At 33.7% G+C, this 24,281-nt stretch overlaps 1 protein-coding gene across 2 annotated transcripts in view; it reads left to right on the forward strand.

Annotated features, from left to right (window-relative positions):
• Positions 1–22,881, forward strand: part of LOC149550925 (serine/threonine-protein kinase D6PK-like) — a 37,123-nt gene extending 14,242 nt beyond the window's left edge. For both annotated transcript variants that reach the window (XM_089786490.1, XM_089786491.1), the window contains exon 3: positions 21,685–22,881. In XM_089786490.1, the coding sequence (XP_089642616.1) occupies positions 21,685–22,570 (886 nt within the window). In that variant the 3' untranslated portion in view covers positions 22,571–22,881. The remainder of the gene's footprint in view (positions 1–21,684) is intronic.
• The last annotated feature ends 1,400 nt before the right edge of the window (positions 22,882–24,281 follow it).

Raw genomic sequence — 24,281 nt, forward strand, 5'->3', positions numbered from 1 at the left:
AAGAGCTTTTATGGCTTGGTGGTTGGGATATTTTGAGGGGATAGAATTTAGCTTGGCTTAGGAAAGTCTTAACCTCATTTAGGATTGTGCAAATGATTAGGGGATGGGTTAGGATTAGATTAGGGATGTTAGAGATGTACAAGTGGATGGTATTGATAAGGGTGAGTGAGTTAGTGGCTAAGCTTGGTTAGTATGGGTGGATGGGGTGGATTAGGCTAAATGGAGGATTAAGGATAAGTTAGGGGCTATTAGATTTGAGGGCTTTATTTATCAAATAGACTTATTTAATAAATGAGAGTTTTGGAATTAGATAGGAGAATAGGATTTAATTGATAAATAATAGGTTTTTTGATTTATCAATTAGGACTATAGATGATTTAATAAGATTAATCAGCTAGGGGATGGCAAAGGTTAATTTAAATAGGAATTTAATTAATGATGCCTTTAGAGATAGCTAAATAGGATTACCAAAGCAGTGTAATCAAATTTAGGTGTCTACACTAGGAGCCTGTTTAAGCCCATAGAGAGTTTTCTTGAGCCTGTGAACAAAAGTGTTAGGATCATGTGTTTCAAATCCTTCAGGTTGCTCCAGATATACTTCTTCTGTAATCTTTCCATTTAGGAATGTTGTTTTTACATCCATCTGATGTACTTTCTATCCCTTTGATGCTGCAATTGCTAAGACTGCTCTTATGGAGGTATATTTGGCAACAGGAGCAAAGGTTTCTTCATAATCAATCCCTTTTTTTTGAGAAAATCCTCTGGCTACAAATCTAGCTTTATACTTTTCAATGCTATCATTAGTAGCATGCTTTATTTTAAATATCCACTTGGAAGAAACAACAAATTTTCCTTTAGGTCTTGGAACATTTCCCAAACATCATTTTTCATAATAGATTGGTATTTTTCTGTGAGAGCTTCTTTCCAAGCTGTATGTTTAATAGCATCAGAAGGATTGGTTGGTTCTATTTTGGATAAATCACTCATGTTTGTTGTATAACTAGAGAATCTTTTAAGTCTTTTGCTTGCTATGACTGTTCCGAAAGGTGCAGCAAAGTCTTGAGCTGCTTCAAATGTTTTGATGGCCCAAAGTGGTCTTTTCTTTGAATTTTCTTCAAGGTTCATATTTTGAATTTCATCTTTGATTTCTTCTAAGTTCTCCCTCTAGGACCCAGATTCACTATTTCTTTCAGAACTAGATAAAGGAGAAGGTTCATCAAAACTTATGGCTCTTTTGAATGCAAGATCTTCTTCAAAGATTACATCCCTACTAAGTTCAATACTTTTCTGTCCAAGTATGAAAATCCTATATGCCTTAGATGTTTCACTATACCCTACAAAAATACCTTTCCTCCCAGAGGGTTCTAACTTGGTTCTCTTTTCTTTTGGAACATGGAAATATACAGGACACTCAAAAATTCTAAGATGACTTACATTGGGTTTTACTTTAGTAAATACTTCTTCAAGAGTTTTGTCTTTAAGCTAGGAGTGAGGGCTTCTGTTTTCAATATATACAGCAGTACAAGAGGCTTCTGCCCAAAGATAATATTCTAGATTTTGATCAAAAATCATAGCTCTAGCAGCTTCTATAATTGTCCTATTTTTTCTTTCTACTACTTTGATTTGTTCTGGATGACAAGGAACAATGTACTCTCTCTTAATCCCTGATTCTTTACAAAACCTTTTAAACAAGTCTGAGGTATATTCTCCTTTGTTATAAGTTCCAAGGGTTTTAATTTTATGCCCTAAAAAGTTTTCAGTTAATGTTTTGAATTCCTTAAATCTCTATAGGATTTCTTCTGATTCTTTGCATTTAAAAAATTAAATCCATGTTTTCCTAGAGAAGTCATCTATGAACAAGATGTAATACCAGAATCCTCCAAGAGAAGGAACAGACATAGGTCCACATAAATCTAAATGAATTAATTCTAGTACATTATTTGTTGTTCTAGTACTATCATGAAAATGACTTCTATTGTTCTTACCTAGAGCACACCCTTTGCAAATACTTGAGTGGTCTTTATTTAATTTAGGTAATCCAGTAACCATCTTCTCCATAGTTGATAATGTTTTGAAATTTAGATACTCTAATCTTCTGTGCCATATTTCATTTATATCTATAGCTTCATGAACTAAGGCTTGAATAGATCGACTAGATTTTGTATTCAATTCATACAAATATCCTTTTCTCTGACCAATTAACTTCACTTTCTTGATGGAGGAGTTCTTTGCCCAAGTTAATACTTTGCCATCCATGAATGCAACATTATGCCCGTCATCTTTAAGTACTGTAATTGAGATTAGGTTTCTTTTAATTCCTGGTACATAGAGTACACCTTTAAGAAGAAGAGTATTTCCTGATTTTAGTTTCAAAGTACAATTTCCAATTCCTTCAATAGAGTGTGCTGAATTATCACCAATAGTAACTTCACCATTAACCTTCTTTGATAAAGAGTCTAGTGTTTCTTTGTATCCCGTTATATGTCTAGAAGACCCACTATCAATTACCCATGCTTTATTTGAAATTTTATTTGGTAGTGAGGAATATAAAACATGGTTCTTAGGATCATAAGTTTCTTCTTCCCTAATAACATTTGTACAGTTTACTTGTTGTTTGGAATTTTTAGGATAATTAGATCTGTAGTGTCCAAATTTTTCACATTTGAAACACTTTATTTTAGATAGAGCTTTCTTGGGTTTTCCATTCTTTTGATTTCCCTTTTTCTTCTTGAAATGTTTCTTCTTGCCCTTATAGGAGTTTGTATTAAGAACATGAAGTTTTTCATCTTCTATTTTCAATTTCTCTCCTTTCTTTAGTTTTCTGGATTCCTCTTGAAGACAATCGTTCTTAAGTCTATTGAAGACTGAAAGATTATCTTAGGCACTTGTTCCTTGTGCAAATGTCTCCTTGTGCAAATGTCTCCCATGAATTTGGCAATCCATCTATAGCCATTAGTCTTAATTCTGTGTCACTAATAGTGGTTCCTATATTTGATAGTTCATCTCTAATGCCGGCAACTCTTAGGAAGTAAGAATTTTTTCGATTCTCCTTTCTTTATCTGAATGTGATTTAGTTGCCTTTTTAGTGCGAGAACCCTTGTTACATTGTTTACTTCATATGCATTTCGTAATGCATTCATCATATCAAAGGCAGATTGATGTTTTGTAAGCATAGTTATGATATCATTTTTTACTCCATCAAATGATTTGAATGGCTTTTCTATTTCCTCTGCTCCAGATAGATTTATGAGGTTCAACTGATGGTTGTTTGGATGCTTTGTCAACGAATTGTCTTACATCATTCTCTTCAAGAATCATCACGATTCTGAATTTCTAGGCCTCAAAGTGTTCTTTTCCATCAAACCTATCCTCGGGTCTGATTGTGTATGCCATTGAAGCTAGAAGATAGTTGCTAGATATATATGAAGTCTGATAACTGAATTTTGCAGAGCCTAGGTTTGACTACCAGACCTCTAAAGACTAATACCATGTAAAGTTTCTGCAAATACTTTGGACTGAATATAGTTATGATTCTACCTTCTCTATCTTCTACAACTAGCTGTGAGTAACTTCCGATTATTGTCTTTGACTGGATTAGAAGTATGGATCAGAATTCTTTCTTTTGCTTCTGTAAATCATATGAGGGCAGAATGACTAAGGAGCAGACTTGTATTTATCTTTTGTGTGTCCTTAGACTTCATTCTTACCCTTTCTAAGTATAGGGATTAAGAGGCATGTCCTTTCTAAGGACATGTCTCTTCCAACAAATCATTTACTTAACCTCCAAAATTGGCGATCAACTAGGATTAATTAAATATTGATTATCAACCAAACAATGGTGTTAGATTAACATTAAACTAAACCTCCAAGGATAGGCGCCAATCTTGTAAAGAATATAAAGCAAAGATTTAACCTTTACTTATCATGCAATCTCAGATCGAACTGATCTGTTCTCAGACCAGTATGCATTAACAAGTTACAGAATTAACATTTTTTAACTTTTAAAAAACTGCTGGAAGGCTGTTTGTAGCTTTTTCTGGAACTAATGTGTTCTGAAGTTGATGCAACTGCTTTAATCTGTTCCTATGGAGTTGTATATCTGGTTTATTTCTTTCTTGAGAAGTTTTTAGACACTTCTGAGATTCTGTGCAGAATAAGTCACACGTACAGGGATTCTAATGCTTGCAAAAGGGGTTCTAAATTGCTTGTAAAAATTAGTTTGAGATCACACCATCAATCTCTTTAGCCATTTGGAGCCCGTACATGCTTTTAACTTACCAGTTAGGAATGTCTCCAGTGCATTATTTAATTGATCCATTTAAATGGATCCTGGAAGGTTGTTTATGGCTTTTTCTGTGATTAGTGTGTTCTCAAGATACCATAATGTATTAGTTTGAGTTTTGTCTAACAATATTGTATTCAATTTGGGTCTCTTCCTTACTTTTTACCTTATTTATTAGGAATGTCCACAGTGCAGTATTTGCAAGGATACACGCTTAATAGTAATGTCGAAACTCTCAGAACTTACTGAACATAATCGAAGCTTTCAAAGTTGACTGGGCTTTTGCTGTTGAGATAATTCCGTGTCAAACTTGCCTGTCATGAACTGGTTCCAGATTTTCACACAATTATAGTTTAGTATTTAGAACAGCGTTAATAAAATAATAGCACAATGGAAATGATCAATGTTGAAATATTTTCAAGTATATATGTTACTATTAAATCCAAAAAGATGATACATATCTGTTGTTTTCTGTTTGACTGTGGTTTTAGTTGGTAACAAAGTGCATAAGTCCTTAAGCAAATAGATGCAAGGAGAAAAAGATAAAGCTCATAGTTACAGTTTGTCCTAGTTAGGATTCTCCAAGGTGTACCTTGTATAATTAGTTGGACAGGCCCTGCATGCCCCTTCTCCCATTCGCATTGCCTACCTTGCTCTATCACTCCAGAAGTTCCACAATGCCAAATATCCAGGGTTATAAGTAAATAAATAGATGACCAATATAAAAGTTCAAATCCTTAATCAAACTACTTAATTTTTAATAAAAGAAAAAGTGTTGTTTTGTTTAACGACTTTTTATTTCCTCTATTAAAACTGAAGGAATACTGATTGTTTTTACATTTGCATAGAAAGTTCCATAACATTTCTTCCTCTCTAAATTAGGTGCTGCCCTCAAGAGAATGGGCCAGCTAAATTGAGATATATGAGACTGCCACAGAGTGACAGAGAAGGCCAAAACCAGAGAGGCCAAGCAAGCGAAAAGAGCATGGGATCCTCATCTTTGATGGGTGATGTTGTAATTATGTCACAAAGTCTTCTTCTCACAACCGCTGCATAATTATCTCTAATTGGTGTTTTCTGTAAGGCATAACACGTATTTTTGTTTGCATCACAAATTGACATCAGTAGTATTTGGCAGAATAAATGTGGATATTTACTACAAATATTCAGTTTCTTTTCCCATGTACCCTACTAATATCACAAAAAAATTCATTTAGTTTTAAATCCATCAATCACCCAATTTCATAATTACCTATTCTTGTCATCAATAATGTCTCAAAATTTGATTTTAAATTCCAACTAGGTTCAATAAGTATACTTTTCCAATCAAGTACAATAAAATTATACTTTTCAAACAAAGTGACCTGAAAAAACAATGTAAGCTCTATGCAACTGAGGAGACACAACAACTTTAATCCTCCTTTTTTTTCTAAAATTTCTAATAAATAATAATAATATGGTGCCAATTAATATTTTCAATCAGGATCTGACAAAGGTAGTAACTGACCAGATTTCTTACAATTTTGTTTTGACAATTCACACATTATTGCACATATTTTCAAATGTGTGCTTAAATTTTAGGCTATTAATAATTCTCATTAACTGAAAAATAGTTATTCTGAGAACCAAGATGACTATAGGGACAGGTATATCATGGCAACCAATTATGTAGATACTTCAACCAATTAAGCAGGGGTAAATCGGACACCCCAATGTGTGTATCCTAACTTTTGAGGTGCCACTTGACATAGATGAATTTTTCTTCTGAGCAAGATTTGCATTGGTACTCGTATAGATGAACAGGTTTATAACTTTTACATCAATATTGTACATAAAGGGCCAATTTATCAAACCTTAAGCTCTAATGCAATGTTGAAAGCGGCCATACCCATTCATATTGATAAATTTATTCATAAGAACATGCTATGGACAGGAACAGGAGCATGCAGAAAAGTTAGGTTCCCCTTGGTATTTGGAAAGACATACCTCTTCCACAGGAATCATCCCTCTATGCCATTTGTGGGTACAAGCATTTTTATAATGATTCCACAAGGATTGGTAACCCTACTGCCTTGTTCTTGATCCATCACTATCCTAATAAATGTATCTAAGGCCTTGATCACACTTTGATCCAGCCAGTCTATTTACTCATGGTTCCTGATTTTGTGATGTAACCAATAAACATTAACATAGCAGCAGCATTAAACAGGGAAAGAATGTTATTGCATCAAGCCAATAAAAGGGAAAAAATACTGTTTTTCTAATTAGCATAAATGCATTCTTAATTTTTTGCTATGTAAAAGCGGAGTGGGGTCTAGGGATGGCAGCTCCCTGCAGGTCAAGGAGCAGCTAGCATTGCAGAGTTTTCAGAAGTTGCTGGGGCTGCATTTTTTTATCACAATACAAATAAGGATTAAGGTGTTAGTGCCTGCCACCAAGCAAATGAAAGCCATAGGTATCTTAATGGCATGTGCCATTTTTCATAATTCTCTCATTAACCAATCTCCAAAAATTCCTTTAAAAAACAGTCATTAGGCCCTAAAGGAGTGAGAATAGAATGGATATTTTGTTGAAGAATGAGCGTGCTCAAGTGTGCCCAATCTATCCAATGTCTGCAATGTTAAAATGAGGTTTTGACGAATATTTAAAAATGGGTGTTGTTTTTGGCAAATTGGAAAGATGGTTTAGTCATGATTAATGTAAATATTCTGCTAATTCTGTGCTTTTGATCAGACTTATCAACAATCCTTATGTGGTGAATAATGAACTTCTCAAACTCTGATGTAAGGAGGAATATCAACCTTTGATCTGATCTGAAATGGAAGTATCACTGCAATATATATTTGCTGGATATTGTAGCTTGAAGGAGCAGACTGGAAATGTAATTGTGTGTTCTTCAAACTACAACAATAACCTACCTAAATATCATCACTAAAGGGCATGTCCCTCAAAGGGACATGTCCCTTCATGAATCAACATATATCTCCTCTCTAGAAATCGGCGATCTGCAAGGTAAAACATATTAATTACTAACAAACACTTTGAGGGATATGCCCCTTCATGAATCAACATATATCTCCTCTCTAGAAATCGGCGATCTGCAAGGTAAAACATATTAATTACTAACAAACACAATGTGTTAGACTAGAATGAATATTAAACAACTCTTTTAGAAATCGCCGGCTCACAAGGAAAGTATAAAACTTAATGCCAATCGTATGATATTCAAGGTGAGAGGATCAAATGTGGTCTACACATTCAGACCTGTAAGATTATCAGGTTACATACTTAACACTTCCTCTTAATTTGATAATTATATAGAGAGATATTATATCTAGCAACATCAATAGAGATGAATAAGAAAGAATTAATACTCTATATCTATCTGAATCTTCTTAGTATGTGGTATCATAGAACACATGATACAATGTCATATTACTAAACCTGTGATATGACAAATCACTACTACTAGTGATAAGATATAGGATAAATTTGAAGAATAATTTAATTTCTTCATTTATCCAAGTTTTGACTCATAGAGATTGGTACTTCTATATCACAATCATGCTCTTGAGCTTAAGATCTATCAGAAAACAGGATAAATTTGGAAAATAATAAAATTCTTCCTTTATCCAAATTTTGACTCATTGGCATAGTAATGTCAACATCACAATATGATCTTTAAACTCATCTAGATCTTACAGTAGAACTCTACTGTTTAGCACATTATCTAAGAGATCGTCATCTCTCATAATGTCTTTTATACAAGTGTTCATTATCTCAGATATCGTCACCTCTTAAATAATGAATACAAATGGTGGAGCTCATAACAATCAATAGCCTGACAAAATAAAATTATTTTATTAATAATTTAAAGAGTACAAATGGATTACAACTCAACCATACCAAGTCTCCTCTTGAAGTGTTCTATCTTCACTCTAGATAGAGGTTTGGTGAGTATGTTTGTTGTCTGATCTGCAGTGCAAATGTATTCTAATTTTATAGAATTTTTGTCTACCATATCGCTTACATAATGGTAAGGAATTTCAGTATGCTTGGATCTGTCATGAAAAATTGGATTCACTGAAAGCTTGATGGAACTCTGATTATCACAATGAATAATCGTAGGATTCATGGCTTACCCAAATAATCCCACAAGTAACTTCCTTAGCTAGACTGCTTCTCGAGAGGCCATCGCTGCTGCAATGTATTTAGCTTCTGTGGAGCTTTGAGCTATTGAAGACTGCTTTCTACATATTCAAGATATCATCGCTGATCCTAAACTGAAACATCCTAAAGTACTTTTTCTGTCTTTAACACTTCCATCCCAATCTGAATTAGTGAATCCATTTAAGTCCAAGCCAACCTTCTCGTATTTGAGTCCAAAATTAAGAGTATGTTGGAAGTATCTCATAATGTGTTTAATTGCAACTAGGTGAATCTCCTTTGGTTCACAGATAAACTAACTTAAGGCATTAACAACATAGCAAATATCCGGTCTTGTATTTACTAAATACATAAGGGACTCAATCATTTGTGTGTAGAGAGTAGAATCTATGGAAGGTGATTCTGCTGTTGCTTTCTTAATTTTATGTAGATTAGTCTCCATTGGAGAAGGCATAGGCTTGCAATTCCGCATTCCAAATCTCTTCAAAATGTCTAGTGTATACTTCCCTTGATTAAGTATGATACTGTCAGAATTCTGCTGTACTTCCATTCCTAAGAAGTAAGGAAGGAGTCCCAAATTTTTCATCTCGAATTCTCTAGTTAGATTTTTCTTGCACTGATTTATGAGATTATCATCACCTGTTATTAGTAAATCATCAACATACAGTATCAGAATTACCATATCATCTTTATCTCTTTTATAATAAAAATTTGGATCGGCTTCATTCTTGGAGAATCCTAAGCCGGTGAGATACTTATCAATTCTTTCATACTAGGCCCTGGGAGCCTATTTAAGCCCATAGAGAGCTTTTTTGAGCTTGCAAACAAAAGCGTTAAGATCATGAGTTTCAAATCCTTCAGGTTGCTCCAGATATACTTCTTCTGTAATCTTTCCATTTAGGAATGCTGTTTTTACATCCATCTGATGTACTTTCCATCCCTTCGATGCTGCAATTGCTAAGACTCCTCTTATGAAGGTATATCTGGCAATAGGAGCAAAGGTTTTTTCATAATCAATCCCTTCCTTTTGAGGAAATCCTCTGGGTACAAATCTAGCATTATACTTTTCAGTGCTACCGTCAGCAGCATGCTTTATTTTAAATATCCACTTGGAAGAAACAACAGATTTTCTTTTAGGTCTAGGAATAATTTCCCAAACATCATTTTACATAATAGATTGGTATTCTTCTATCATAGCTTCTTTCTAAGCTGTATGTTTAATAGCATCAGAAGGATTTGTTGTTTCTGTTTTGGATAAATCACTCATGTTGTATAACTAGAGAATCTTTTAGGTCTTTTGCTTTCTCTGACTGTTCCAGAAGGTGCAACAAAGTCTTGAGCTGCCTCGACTGTTTTAATGGCCCAAAGTGGTCTTTTTTTTGAATTTTGAGTTTCTTCAAGATTCAGATTTTGAATTTCATCTTCAATTTCTTCTAAGTTCTCCCTCTGGGACCCAGATTCACTATTTCTTTCAAAACTAGATAAAGGAGAAGGTTCTTCAGAACTTAGGGCTTTTTTGAAAGCAAGATCCTCAAAAATCATATCCGTACTAAGTTGAATACTTTTCTGTCCAGGTATGAAAATCCTACATGCCTTAGATGTTTCCCTATATCCTACAAAAATACCTTTCCTCCCAGAGGGTTCCAACTTGGTTCTCTTTTCTTTTGGAACATGGATATATATGGGGCACCCAAAAATCTTAAGATGACTTTTATTGGGTTTGACCTTAGTAAATACTTCTTCAGGAGTATTATCTCTAAGGTAAGAGTGAGAGCTTCTGTTTTGAATATAGATAGCAGTACAAGAGTCTTCTGCTCAAAGATAATATTCTAGATTTTGATAAAAAATCATAGCTCTAGCAGCTTCTATAATTGTTCTAGTGTTTCTTTTTGCTACCCCATTTTGTTCTTGATTATAAGGAACAATGTACTCCCTCTTAATCCCTGTTTCTTTAGAAAACCTTTTAAACAAGTCCGCGGTATATTCCCCTCTGTTATCAGTTCTAAGGGCTGAAAAAGTTTTCAGTTAATGTTTTGAATTTTTAAAATCTCTTTAGGATTTCTTCTAATTCTTTGCATTTTAAGAAGTAAATCCATGTTTTTCTAGAGAAGTCATCTATGAACAAAATATAATACTAGAATCCTCCAAGAAAAGGAACAGACATAGGTCCACAAAAATCTGAATGAATTAATTCCAAAACATTATTTGTTTTCCTAGTGCTATCATGAAATGGACTTCTAGTGTTCTTACTTAGAGCGCACCCTTTGCATATGCTTGAGTGGTCTTTATTTAGTTTAGGTAATCTAGTATCCATCTTCTCCATAGTTGATAAGGTTTTGAAATTTAGATGCCTTAATCTTCTATGCCATATTTCATTTATGTCTGCAGCTTCATGAATTAAGGCTTGAATAGTTCGACTAGATTTTGTATTCAATTCATACAAATATCATTCTCTCTGATTGGTCAACTTTGCTTTCTTGATTGAGGAGTTATTTGCCCAAGTTAATACTTTGCCATCTACGAATGCAACATTATGCCCATCATCTTCAAGCGCTATAATTGAGATTAGATTTCTTTTAATTCATGGTACGTAGAGTACACCTTTGAGAAGAAGAGTATTTCTTGATTTTAGTTTCAAGGTGCAATTTCCAATTCTTTCAACGGAATGTGCTGAATTATCACCAATGGTAACTTCACTGTTAACTTTTTTTGATAAAGAGTCTAGTGTTTCTTTGTATCTCGTTATATGTCTAGAAGATCCATTATCAATTAGCCATGCTTTACTTAAAATTTCATTTGATAGTGAGGAGTACAATACACGATTCTCAGGATCATAGGTATCTTCTTCCCTAGTAACATTTGTACAGTTTGCTTGTTTAGAATTTTCAAGACAATTAGATCTGTAGTGTCTAAATTTTTCACATTTGAAACACTATTTTAGATAGATCTTTCTTGGGTTTCCCATACTTTTGATTTCCCTTTTTCTTCTTGAAATGCTTCTTCTTTCCCTTATAGGAGTTTGTATTAAGAACATGAAGTTCTTCATCTTCTGTTTTCAGTTTCCCTCCTTTCTTTAGTTTTCTGGATTCTTCTTGTAGACAATCGTTCTTAACTCTGGTGAAGTCAGGAAGATTATCTCTGGCACTTATTCCTTGTTCAGAAGTCTTCCATGAATTTGGTAATCCATCTATGGCCATAGTGTTAATTTTGTGTCACTAACAATGGTTCCTATACTTGACAGTTCATCTCTAATTCCGACAACCCTTAGGAAGTAAGAATTCATTGATTCTCCTTTTTTTATTTGAATGTGATATTGTTGCCTTTTCAGTGCAAGAACCCTAGTTGCATTGTTGACCTCATATGCATTTCATAATGCTTTCATCATATCAAATGTAGTTTGATGTTTGTAAGCATGGGCGCAATATCATTTTTTACTCCATCTAAAATGATTTGAATGGCTTTTCTATTTCCTTTGCTCCAGATAGATTTATGAGGTTCAACTGGAGGTTGTTTGGATGCTCCATCAACAAATTGTCTTACATCATTCTCTTCAAGAATCATCATGATTATGAATTTCCAGGCATCAAAGTGTTCTTTCACATCAAACCTGTCCTCGGGTCTGATTGTGTATGCCATTTAAGATAGGAGATAGTTGCTAGATATATATGAAGTCTGATAACTGAATTTTGCAGAGCCTAGGTTCGACTACCAGAGCTTTGATACCATGTAAATATTATGCTAATTATGTGCTTTTGATCAGACTTATCAACAATCCTTATGTGGTGAATAATGAACTTCTCAAACTTTGATGTAAGGAGGAATGATCAACCTTTGATCTGATCTGAAATGGAAGTATCTCTGCAATATATATTCGCTGGATATTATTGCTTCAAGGAACAGACTGGAAATGTAATTGTGTGTTCTTCAAACTACAGCAATAACCTACCTAAATATCATCACTAAAGGGCATATCCCTCAAAGTGACATGTCCTTTCCTGAATCGGCATATATCTCCTCTCTAGAAATTGGCGATCTGCAAGGTAAAACATATTAATTACTAACACACACAATGTGTTAGATTAGTAATGAATATTAAACAACTCCTTAGAAATTGCTGGCTCACAAGGAAAGTATAAAACTTAATGCCAATCGTATGATATTCAAGGTGAGAAGATCAAGTGCGGTCTGCACATTCAGACCTGTAAGATTGTCTTGTTACATACTTAACAATTAAATGACATTTTTTGGCAATAAACTGGCATCAGTAATTGTGATGGTGATCATAGGAAAAAAAGACAGTGATCCAATTTGAATCGGATTGCCAGTATGACCACTTGGCAAGTAATGGTTGTTTCTGCTTCTATGGTTCAAAGGGTATGTGTTTCCATTTACCAACAATTTTGAAATATGACTCTTGGTTGCTTGTAAGTTATTGTTAAAATTTAGTAGCATCAGTTATGCAGAATGTCATCCACATTTACCAAATTTGCTTCTATTGCTAGTTCTGGTACAGGGTTCTAGTATGCTGTTAGGGCAATCTTTTTTTCTTGGTTATGACTGTAGGGTCGAGGAGCAAAGCCCTTGCCACCAAGTCCAAAGTAAGGCCTTTGTAACCTTGCAAACCTTCATGGTGCACACCTTGTCATAATTTTATCACTTAGTGATGAAATCGGGTGGTCTGCAATTGTTCTTAAAAATGGCATGTGAAGAATGATTTTGTGTGAAAGAGAGTTGTCTGTTCAACAACAAACATAAGAGAGTGTTTAGGATTTAAGGTCCTTTTTAGATTTTTCTTTTAAAATAATGTTCAAGTATTTAATATTTTAAAATCATTTTATGGGTGTTCTAATTGTTTTATGCCTGGAGTGTTTGGGACTTTCCTGAAGCAGACAGGGAGTGTGTTCTGCTGCCCATTCTTGGGACACTCCCATTACTGCTTCCGAGCCCAGCCAGCCCAGTTAGGTATGGAAACAGTTATTGGTTCGGAAGACCCTGGTAACTTGATTTGTTTTGTTCTACTATGTGTATGTAGTACCAATACTATGCCTTCTGTTTTCCATATCTTGTTCACACCAGTTGAGCCCACTCTGCTGATGTTCCAACTTTGTTACTACTTTTTGGTTCTATCTTGTTTAATTTTCATGCTTTTCCCTTTTGTCCATCATAACTGATTGTAAGAACACTGTAAGTTAAAACTTTATGCTTAGTTATCTTAAATTAGTAATTACTAGTCCTAGCAGTTGCATGTTTTTGTACATGCAACGATAAGCTGATAGGTCATGAGACTTTCCTATTTAGAAACTACATATTAAAAGAACTAATTAAGAATGTAAATCAAATATATAAAGAGATATTCATTGTACCAAAACATACATATATTTTCAAGATTGGATAATTTAATTTTTTTAAAGTAAAAACCTATCCATTTTAGAAAAAACCATTAGAAAATAGATTAAAAAATTAATTAACTTTCAGATAATCAATACTACATTTAATTTAGAAAAATAAAATATACATCTATTTTAGAAAAAAACATTAGTTTATAGAAACAATTGTCAAATTTATCCATTTGTGCAATTTTATAAATTATTGTATGTATTTTAATTTTTCCAGTTTTTTCAAAATTGATTGGTTCCATGAAATTTCTAATGCAACTTAGCAGTTTAATTCTAAGATTCAAGAAATTGGAGTCTCGTAGATTTTTCTGTAATACTTATATTATAAAGATTTCATTTTGATATTTTTTAAATAAGTAGAACAAATACTACAAAATATAAGCAAATGAAAGAAAAACAGAAAATTGAGGACTTTGATAAAAAAAAGAGAGAATATGTGGGAAGAAATTAGGAGTAAAATGAAGATTTTAATAAACTCAAAAAAGTAGGGATAAGAAGAGGGGAAAAAAACAGAGATGTAACTTGTTATTTCTACTTTCATAATTGCTTAATATTATTGAGAAAATATATGCACCACTGGAAAAATAATACTCACTGATAATTTTTTACTCTAAACTTTTTTAGTTTGCACCCACAAATAACCTATAGACTAAAAAAGCATAAGAAAATTCATATATTATAAAAAATTATGTATTACAAACATGCAACATTAATTGGAAATAAAAATCCTAAAACATTAATCAGTCATACCAACATGGAGAGCATAGCCTCAATAACCACACAGTTGACTACCCTCTTAAATTGGGAATCACTGTGACACAAAGTACCGAATGGTTTGATTGACAGTAAATATAAGCTCAATCACTCACTCAGAAACAAAAAGAACAAATAAATCAACTCTATCTATTGCTAAGAATACTCATGCGAAAATATTTAACGCCAAATCCCCTTTTCTCATTTTCCTAAACTACCATACTCATGTTTGAAGTATCCATTAATTCTTGAAACAGCTGGGTTACAAACTCATTCGGCTCTAGAGAATCAACCGAGGCACTTTCCAATCTTTCAACCCACAACCACTTTAAAAATGCTTAACGAAATTATTTCTTCCTCCTATAACATCCCCATTTTTTCGGGTCTAAAATAACATCTATCATACTCAAAGAATATAGTTATTACTTCGTTTCATAGGAAGATAGTTATATCATTTCATGTTCATGTGAATAAGATTTACCGTTATAATCACATAGACAAAATTTCTTAACTAAAAACTTAGAACACCATCAAATGAAATTACTACAAAAATTAAAACCACATACCTCGGAAACTGTGATTGAAATCAACTAGGGATACTTTTGCAACCACCTGGGTTAGTCCACAAATATCTCTATAACAATACCACAAAATCGACTCTATCCATTATTGTTAAACCAAAATCAAATGACAATTATCATTAAATACCATTATATAAAATTAGGGCATCACATACCACTGTATCAATTAGGGCATCATTTACCATCGGTTCATTTAGGGCTTTTGATACTGCTTTATCACTTAGGGCTTTCGCTACCACGAATTCAATTTAGGGCTTCCACGACCACGGTTTCAATTTAGGGCTTTCGTGACCATGGATTCAATTTAGGGCTTTTGATACCATTGTATCATGTAGGGTTCCAACTGTCACTCAATCAATTAGGGCTTTGGATTTCCTTATCTTCCGATTACTTAACTGTGACAGTAACTCAAAATTAGAAAATATACTTATAATCGATATGAAAAAAAATTTCACGATTCTTTAATGGTAACAATAAATTAACTCAATTTAATCTTACCTCCACATAACTAAAAATGATAATACCTGTTTTTGATAAACAATTGAATGCATAGCTTATATCTGTCTGACACAAATCCGACATCTTGAGAGAGGTGAAACATTGTTAGGGGCTTAACCACCCAACCTCGGACCACAACATATCCCCACACGATCTCTAACGAGAAAGGCCCTCCCTACCCGGAATAGGTAGGGGTCATCATGCCATCTTTTGAGCTTCTTGATAATTAACTCACTATACGACTTGGCAGTAGGAGATCACAATAACAAGAATATACATGAGCTATTAATTAGTTCATATTAAATGATAAATATTGAAATGTCATAACTGATTCTGATTCATATTATTGATGATTCCTTTCTCTCACCTCGTCACCCATCTTCTTGGCTACACAGCCGGGTGAGTCCCAGGTGATTGGAATCCTCTGAATAATTGGTTTTGTCAATTATACAAGAAGATTATATGTGTCTAGCATTTCACTCTTTGTGATTACATGATTATGCTCTTTTAAGATTTCAGAAATGATTGTTTAAACTCTACCATCCAATGACATAATGATTATGGATCCATACTAAGTTTACCCGGCAATCTCTCGCCATGATCAAGGCAAAATTTGAAGAGAATCAAATTAATAGTATCAAACAAGGTATCAACGTAAGCAATAAACGTGCAAACATATTGTGAATATTAGAAATGGCTGGGTCAACATATACTAAAGAGCTCGTTAAAATTTCAACATTACCCATCAACGTATCTTCGACTTGTATTTCATTCGGGAAAGTTTGTGATTCTACCTATTTGTGGCAGTTGGCATGATGATGGAATTCATAATACTAGTCGTTCTTTACCTTGCATTACCATGCTGCAATAAGGACCATGATAGTTGACTTCAGAAAAGCAAGGACCGATAGAAGGCGCCTCAATTGTGGAAGAGAAGAACATAATGCAGAGACGAGAGTTCAGGAACATTGCACATCGGCTTTCCTTTCGTTGATAGTGCAAATATTAACGCAAGTATGAAATCCGTTCACATACACAACACAGAATAAAAGGAAGAGTCGGGCATAAATGTAATGATCTTCATAACATTGTACTATTGTGCAATCAATATGCATAAGGATTTACAGCATGCATCTAAGCTTCCGATTCGCAAATATGAACACAAATTAAGACTGTGATACGTTGGGCCAATGGTGAATAGAACATGCGATTGAGTCATAGAATTAACTTGCTGAGCCATAAGCGTCTGAAAACATTGCTAACTTCCATCATCGGCCATAAGAACCATCGTGTACTAAACTTGCTAAGGTATAAATCTCAAAGGTAAAAGTCTCATTGTCTAAATACAGTTTATGCTTGGTTTCAAAAGAAAGAACAAAAAGGTGGCAGAGATAGAAAGAATCATGGCCAACTGGGAAAGAGAATGAATTCGACTCCTTTCTTGGTTCACATAAAAGAAGCGAGTCGTTACTTCTCATCTTCCATCGGTTTCTCAAGATGACCAATCGAATTCAAACATTAATTCGATTTGGAAAGAAGAGAAATAAAGAGGGAAAAGAAATAAGGAGTTTAAGAGAAGTTGGAAAGATTAAGACAATTCGAATTGCCAAATATGAAATCAATTAATCATGCCAAGTGTTAATCGATAAAAAGCATGGAAAGAGAGTCAGAAGATTATAGTTCGAATATTATAATTCAAACGTTAATATATTATGAACATTATTATGATCTTATATGCACAAGTAAACATCATTTATTAAATCATTAAAATATAATGATGCCAAATCATTATTATATTAGATGCATGTATATAAATATTTATTAAAATAATATGATGAAAGATATATTAAAAATCCTTTGACATATGTTTAATTAACCCAATTATTATAATTAAATTATTAAATAACTCATGCAAGTCCTGCAGATGTATTCTGGCTAGGTCTTTTACCCATTTCCTCAATGATGGTGATGCCCTGCCTAGTTCTTTTCTGACAATGCTTTCACCCCTTCGACATGCTTCCTGCAAGAAAATTCTTCGTAATTAATTTATATATTATTTAATCATAAATAATCATAACAGTTAACCTTTCATCTTAATTCCATGAATTCGTGATTAATGATCAATTAACATGTCATCTTCACTTGAAATCATAACGACAAACTATCTTACCATTTCGCCAGACTATATCAAATTAAACTGCCAACTAACCTCATGCGAACCTCAACGGCTATATTTCAAGCTAGGTCAAAAATTGGGATGTAACACCTCCCTCGACTGGCAAATTAAAATCTTCACTGACCATTTTCATATATAATGAAATACATGTTTTTGAAAAAGTAGAAAATGAAATCCCATTCACTAAGAAATATTGCCATGCAGGAGCTCTCCAGTCACGTTAGCTTGTCAACCATTCCATTTTGAATATTTCATTTATTCTCCAACTGAAGAGAATTTGCAATAGTGATCATCTTTGGGAAGGTCATATTTTAAAAAATGAAACAAAATGTCTGGTCCCTCTTTCTTTTTCTCATGTATCTTCTCCTTTATCCGATATGACCCACCTGGATGTGCCTAAATTTGAAGCCACCTTTTACATGATATTTTCCTCTACATCCGTGTATCAATACAATGTGTAAATTCTCAGATGCTTCTAAAAGAACATAAAAAATAAATTAAATTAAAATTATACAACATAATAATAAATGGGCACTAGTAAAATCTGTATCAGACCACTATGACAAACCCAATGTTTAAGACTATGCAATGCAATATAATCCGTTCCTGTACCAATTCAGAGGCTATTATACTATGGTATTTCAGGGGAAGACTTCTTTTCTCTTTTCAGATATTCATAGCAATTCCATGCAAGCCAAGTATATGTTCCCCAATCCTTGCATTTCTGTGGATGTGTGGTAAAAGAGATTGCAGTAGTTTTTGTAGTGCTCATCGCTCGAGATAAAATTTATTTCCAATCATTGCTATGGATGTTCCCATTTAAACTAGGAAACATTCATTTAACTCATCTAGGAGGACCATTTCAACTTATGATTATATGCTAGCAAAATATAGATAAGCAAACTTCGATGTTGTGGAGAGCGATATTTTGTGTTTTTCTTGGTAGGGACTGCGACATGTATGAATTGTATCATACATGCTAGATAATGGCATTATAGGAATCCTTTTCTGCTGTTTCAATGCTTTTTTTTTCATTATCAGGAATGGAACAGTAAATTCATTTCTTGCAAGTACGAGTTCTTGTCATTATTCATCTAATGATCATCTTCAACTCTTGATTAGTTGGTAGCTAAATATAGATAATCCAACCTAAGATGTTGGGGAAAGTGACATCTTGTGTTTGTCTATCTCGGTAAGGACTGTGGTGTGGGAATTGTATTGTACATGCCAGATGATGGCATTGTTGTAATCTTTTTCTGCCTTCCCATTCAAAAAGTTTCTTGTTATCAGGAACAATAAAATATATTTCTTGTAGTTTAACAGTTCTATATCTAACAGCTAAATGCCGATCTTGCAGTTTTGAAATGATTTGATGCATGCTTTATTCAATCTCTATTTAACTCTTTCAACTTATTCAAATTTTCCCTAGATGGCAATAGCCATCTCTCTGGCATGAAGTATGAAAGAGATATTGATAGTCTGTTCTTCGTTGCTGCTTCCATCATTGAGATTGTCTAAATTAAGAACTTGCTACTGTTTTCTCATGATGACCTTGATTCCTAGTCCAAATATCGACCATTTGGTTTCTCTTATGATGAATAGTCAATTAGATACCAGCTAAATTATGAGGGTGATTCTTTTGAACCCTATGTTCTGTAAAGCCTGGATATAAAATAATAAAAATTTAATAAATTATTAAATAGTCTAAATTATAAATAAAATTAATCATAATAAACAAAATAATTAAGGAGTTTTTATCAATTTTCATTTTTATCGTGTCCTTAAATATTTTTCCCTACGATCTTTTCTGATTATATCGCATTCAGGTATGCATTGAGTCCTGTCACGTTACAACAATATATGCCTAGGCATGGCCCGGAATGTTAATAGTGTAACACCAGTGCATGGTTATGTTGGGACGCCGGGACGAGTTTCTGGGATGGAGGGACAAGGGGCCTCAATTTTGTGATGGCAGGGGGACGACGGCGGGGGTGGGGTCGGGGGTGCTGTATACTCTGCATATAGGACTTTGAAATGGTAGTTATGAAGTGATGTTTCAGTATAACATACCAAATTGAAACACTTGAACATAGCAAAATTGCATCACTGACTTAAACCATTGAACATTGAAGATAGTAACAGAGTACATACCCAATAGTAATATTCAAAATTCAAATAGAAATTCAAGTACTTGTCCTAGTGACGGTGTACTTGTCCAAGTGCCCACTATGGGGATGGGTACTTCGAGGTTTTGGGGCGGGTGGCAATTCCCTGGGTGTCACTGGATTTTAAAAGGATTTGAGGTTCCCAGGAGGTACCAGGACCAGTACCATACTGGTATGGCCCATGGGTATGGGGACCTTTAGCAGTAACTGGTAAATATGGCCCTTTTTGAAATTTTAACCATTCTTGTTCAGTATTTTGATTTTTCATTTAATCGTAAAAGAAAGTGACTAAAAAAAGCCAGAAAGTTAAAAAAGTGTGTATCATTTGATTTAAATAGAACTTATAAGTTGATTTTAAGAATCTTTACTTCTTTCTATTTGGGTGGTAATCAAGGTTAGATTCTGTTGGATGTTTACTCTAGAGTCTAGAGAGGAAAAAGATCAAACATAGGTCAAAACATCATGCATGCACTTTGTATGTAACCCACCTTTTAAGGGCTAGTAATTGGTAGGGAAAGTGTTCACGATCCTTAGGTCATATATGTTCAATAAATGGATATGAACATCATATTTTTCTGGTACTTGCATTTTTAAGATTACTATCATTTTCTTTACTATTACAAATTGAAAGAACTCTTTTTTTTTTTTTGTGTAGTATTACATTTTTCTCCATATTTGCCATATTATTTTCTTTCTATTTTCTTTTTAACTTTTTTGGTATTTGAGGTCCACTATATTCAATGTTCTGAATGAAAGTTGCTACCTTGATTAATTATGGATTTTGAAGATTTCCCATGGTTTTACGAGGTTAGTTTATCATGTTGTAAGTTATAATGCCATGAAGTTTAAACGGTTCTTGAACAGATAATATTATTTTATAATAAAGAACTTAACTTTAAGTTTTTGCTTCCATGTTTTTATGGAGAGAGCCCCAAGCCTCCAACTAATATATTTGGCATCTGTTCTGTGTATGAACTTAATAGTGTTGAGACTGGACTGGGTACAGATTCGGCAAGCTGTTTTTGGCCAGACTTATGTTTGGTGCCAAAGTTTGGCAGAACACTGAAATTAAAAATATTCATACATACAAAAGATAGAATCTTTTTAATGGCTAAAAAAAATATGAAAGATTCCGAAGAATTTTTTTAATGGCTGAAAAAAAAAATGAAAAATTCCGAAGTTGATTTCTGATTCAACCAAGTATGGCAACCATTACTTTCGAGTTAACTGGAACTTGTGAGTTTTGGCAGAGTTGTAAATCTCCTGTCAAACTCATCCCATGTTGCAAGTTGGGGCTGCAGCTTGTCGAGCTTGAACTGGACTCAGATTCGCTAAACACTAAAAGTTGAAGATTGATAACTTTTCTGTTACATATGCATTCTTGCATTTGGCCCCTGGCTTAGTGCAGATGGAAGAAAAGTTGTTTGGGTTGATTGCATAAGCATGCTGAGGTTTTTTAATTAAGTCAAAAATTGATTCCCTTTAATTAATTCAAGAGAACTGTCTGTTAAGAATCAGTACCCTTGTACAAGGGATTCTATATGCATTTAGTGATAAGCTCAAAAACAGAGTAAAAAACATTGATTGCATAAATTTAAACTTCAAGAGGTTTTTTTGGGTAAAAAGCAATTGATTTGACCTAAATAATTGTCCGTTTATGTGACAGGTTCTATGCGGCAGAGGTTCTTCTTGGTTTGGAATATCTACATATGCTTGGAGTTGTTTACAGGGATCTCAAACCAGAAAATGTTTTAGTAAGGGAAGATGGACATATTATGCTTTCAGACTTTGATTTATCCTTAAGATGTGCTGTCAGTCCAACTCTAGTTAAATCATCATCTGTTGATCTTGATCCATCAAAGAGAGTTCCAGCATATTGTGTTCAACCAGCTTGCATTGAACCCTCTTGTGTTCAACCTGTTTGTATTCAACCATCTTGTGTGCAACCATCTTGTTTTGTTCCACGATTCTTCCCACAGAGATCAAAGAAGGGCCGAAAACCCAAAGTTGAAGTTGGCACTCAAGTAACTCCTCTTCCTGAGCTCATTGCAGAACCAACAAGTGCCCGCTCTATGTCATTTGTAGGAACCCATGAATATTTAGCCCCAGAAATTATCAAAGGAGAAGGTCATGGCAGTGCTGTAGATTGGTGGACCTTCGGAATATTTTTACATGAACTTATTTTTGGGAAGACACCCTTCAAAGGGTCAGGAAATCGTGCTACTCTTTTTAATGTAGTCGGACAACCTTTGAGATTTCCAGAATCACCGGTTGCAAGTTTTGCAGCCAGGGATTTAATTAGAGGTTTGCTGGTAAAAGAACCTCAACATCGCCTAGCCTTCAAGCGAGGGGCAACTGAAATCAAACAGCACCCTTTTTTTGAGGGTGTAAACTGGGCTCTCATCCGCTGCACTACTCCACCTGAAATTCCAAAACCTTTTGAGACCGAGTTGCCTGGAAAGACAGTGTCCACAGCTTCTAGCAGTGGGAAAAAGATTGTGGATTCAGATTCAAATGCTTCAGGGAACTATTTAGATTTTGATTTTTTTTAGGTTTGATGAATGCTTATGTATTGTGTTATGGAAACCAACTGTTTTCTCTTCACAGTGAGCAGTTGTTTTGCTATATTTCTATAAAATGCACATTCAGATCAAATTCCAGTGAAGCTTACCATTGTGAGAAGCATTAGCTTCGAATGGATTCTTTCTCATTGACACTCCCAAATATAAAAAATTGTATCATAGATTTCAACTGCAAAGTTATAACTATCTGAAAGGATTGAAGGGTGTAAAGCTTAAGCTTTTCAGTATCTTCCTAAATGTATTCTCTGGACTCCAATATAGAAGTATAAAGCTTGTCAAAATATTCAATGGTTGAACCGTTATTGGGTGCACAAAACCATGCTGTGTGCATCATTGTCTAATCTTTCTGGTTTGGATAGCCATGCTTGGTGCAAGGCTATAAAATGAGCTCTTATCCTTTGATATTTGTACCAAAGCAAGAAAATAAAAAATGAACTACTCATTTCACAAAGAAGATCAAGGTTTAAAAGTGGAAAATCCTTATCCAAAATTGGGAAGATGTGTTCAGAAGTATTTCAGCAGAAAAATTGGTACCGATTCCCATTTCTGATTTGTGTTGGTTTGAATATAATAAAGCTGTACACACATTTCTATAATTGGGTTTTATTTGAAAGGACAATTGTTTACAGCATGTTCCCATACTGGAGTCTACTGTATCTAGTTTTTTAAATAATGTGATCCTATGTGTACATCATTAATGCTTCAAAAGAAATTTTAAAATCCCTTCCGTGAAAAAGGGAGCTGCTAGTGTTTAGGATGGATAATTTAGCCATCGACAGAAGGAACCTGAAATTATGATAATTGCTACTGATTTTCTTGCAAATTGACTGAAAATTATGTTTCTCCATTTGATTTTTAATTTTAATTTTTTTTTCCGACTAAGCCTTCCAAGCCCATGTTTCAGGAATAAAATTTGATATCCCTAAACAAAATTAATGAGACAACCTGAAAAATTAAATTTTTTGCGAGTGTTCTAAGCAACGGCGGCGGACAAATTTCAAGGAGTTTTGTATAGACTAGTGCTGAGAGAAAAATTAACTGTTATAGATATCTTAGATATTTTATTTAGCTTAAGAATTATTTTATTTTAATTAAACATTTTCATTTATTATTTTTATGGACATTTAAATGTTTAGATAAGAATTATTTAATTTAATTTATGTTAGTTACTTTATTTTGAATTTTGGAGTTTATTTATTTAGAATGTAATTTTTCATTTTAAGTTATTATTTGGTAATACTTTTATTTTGAAGTTTGGTAAAAGTCATGGGTATTTGGTCTATTGGTGAAGTTATATGGTTTTGAATTATTTCATAAAGAATCAAATATTGGTTAGTGCAAAGCTATGACACTAGAAGGAACAAGGGTGAGATTATGTAATAATGACTTTGAAAGAATGGATAATCAATTCTTTGCTTTCATTCTAATAAGTGACTTTAATGCAAGAAGGCAAATTATTATAAGTCAAGCATTTATTAAAGGATATAAATATGGGCAAAGATTTTACATGCTCTCCTTGTAATGAATATTGCATATGGTAAAAATCTAAAATAGATATGAAATTAACTATCTTCATAAACACATAGTAAAAGTGAAAAACAATGCTAGCTACAAATGAGCTGCCTAGTAGATGTGGTTCTAAGGAATTTGTACAACATGTGGCTACAAAAGATTTTATATA

Source organism: Cupressus sempervirens, chromosome 6 (genome assembly GCF_028749045.1).
Source record: "Cupressus sempervirens isolate cs-2001-9-10 chromosome 6, ASM2874904v1, whole genome shotgun sequence".
Classification (NCBI taxonomy): domain Eukaryota; kingdom Viridiplantae; phylum Streptophyta; class Pinopsida; order Cupressales; family Cupressaceae; genus Cupressus; species Cupressus sempervirens.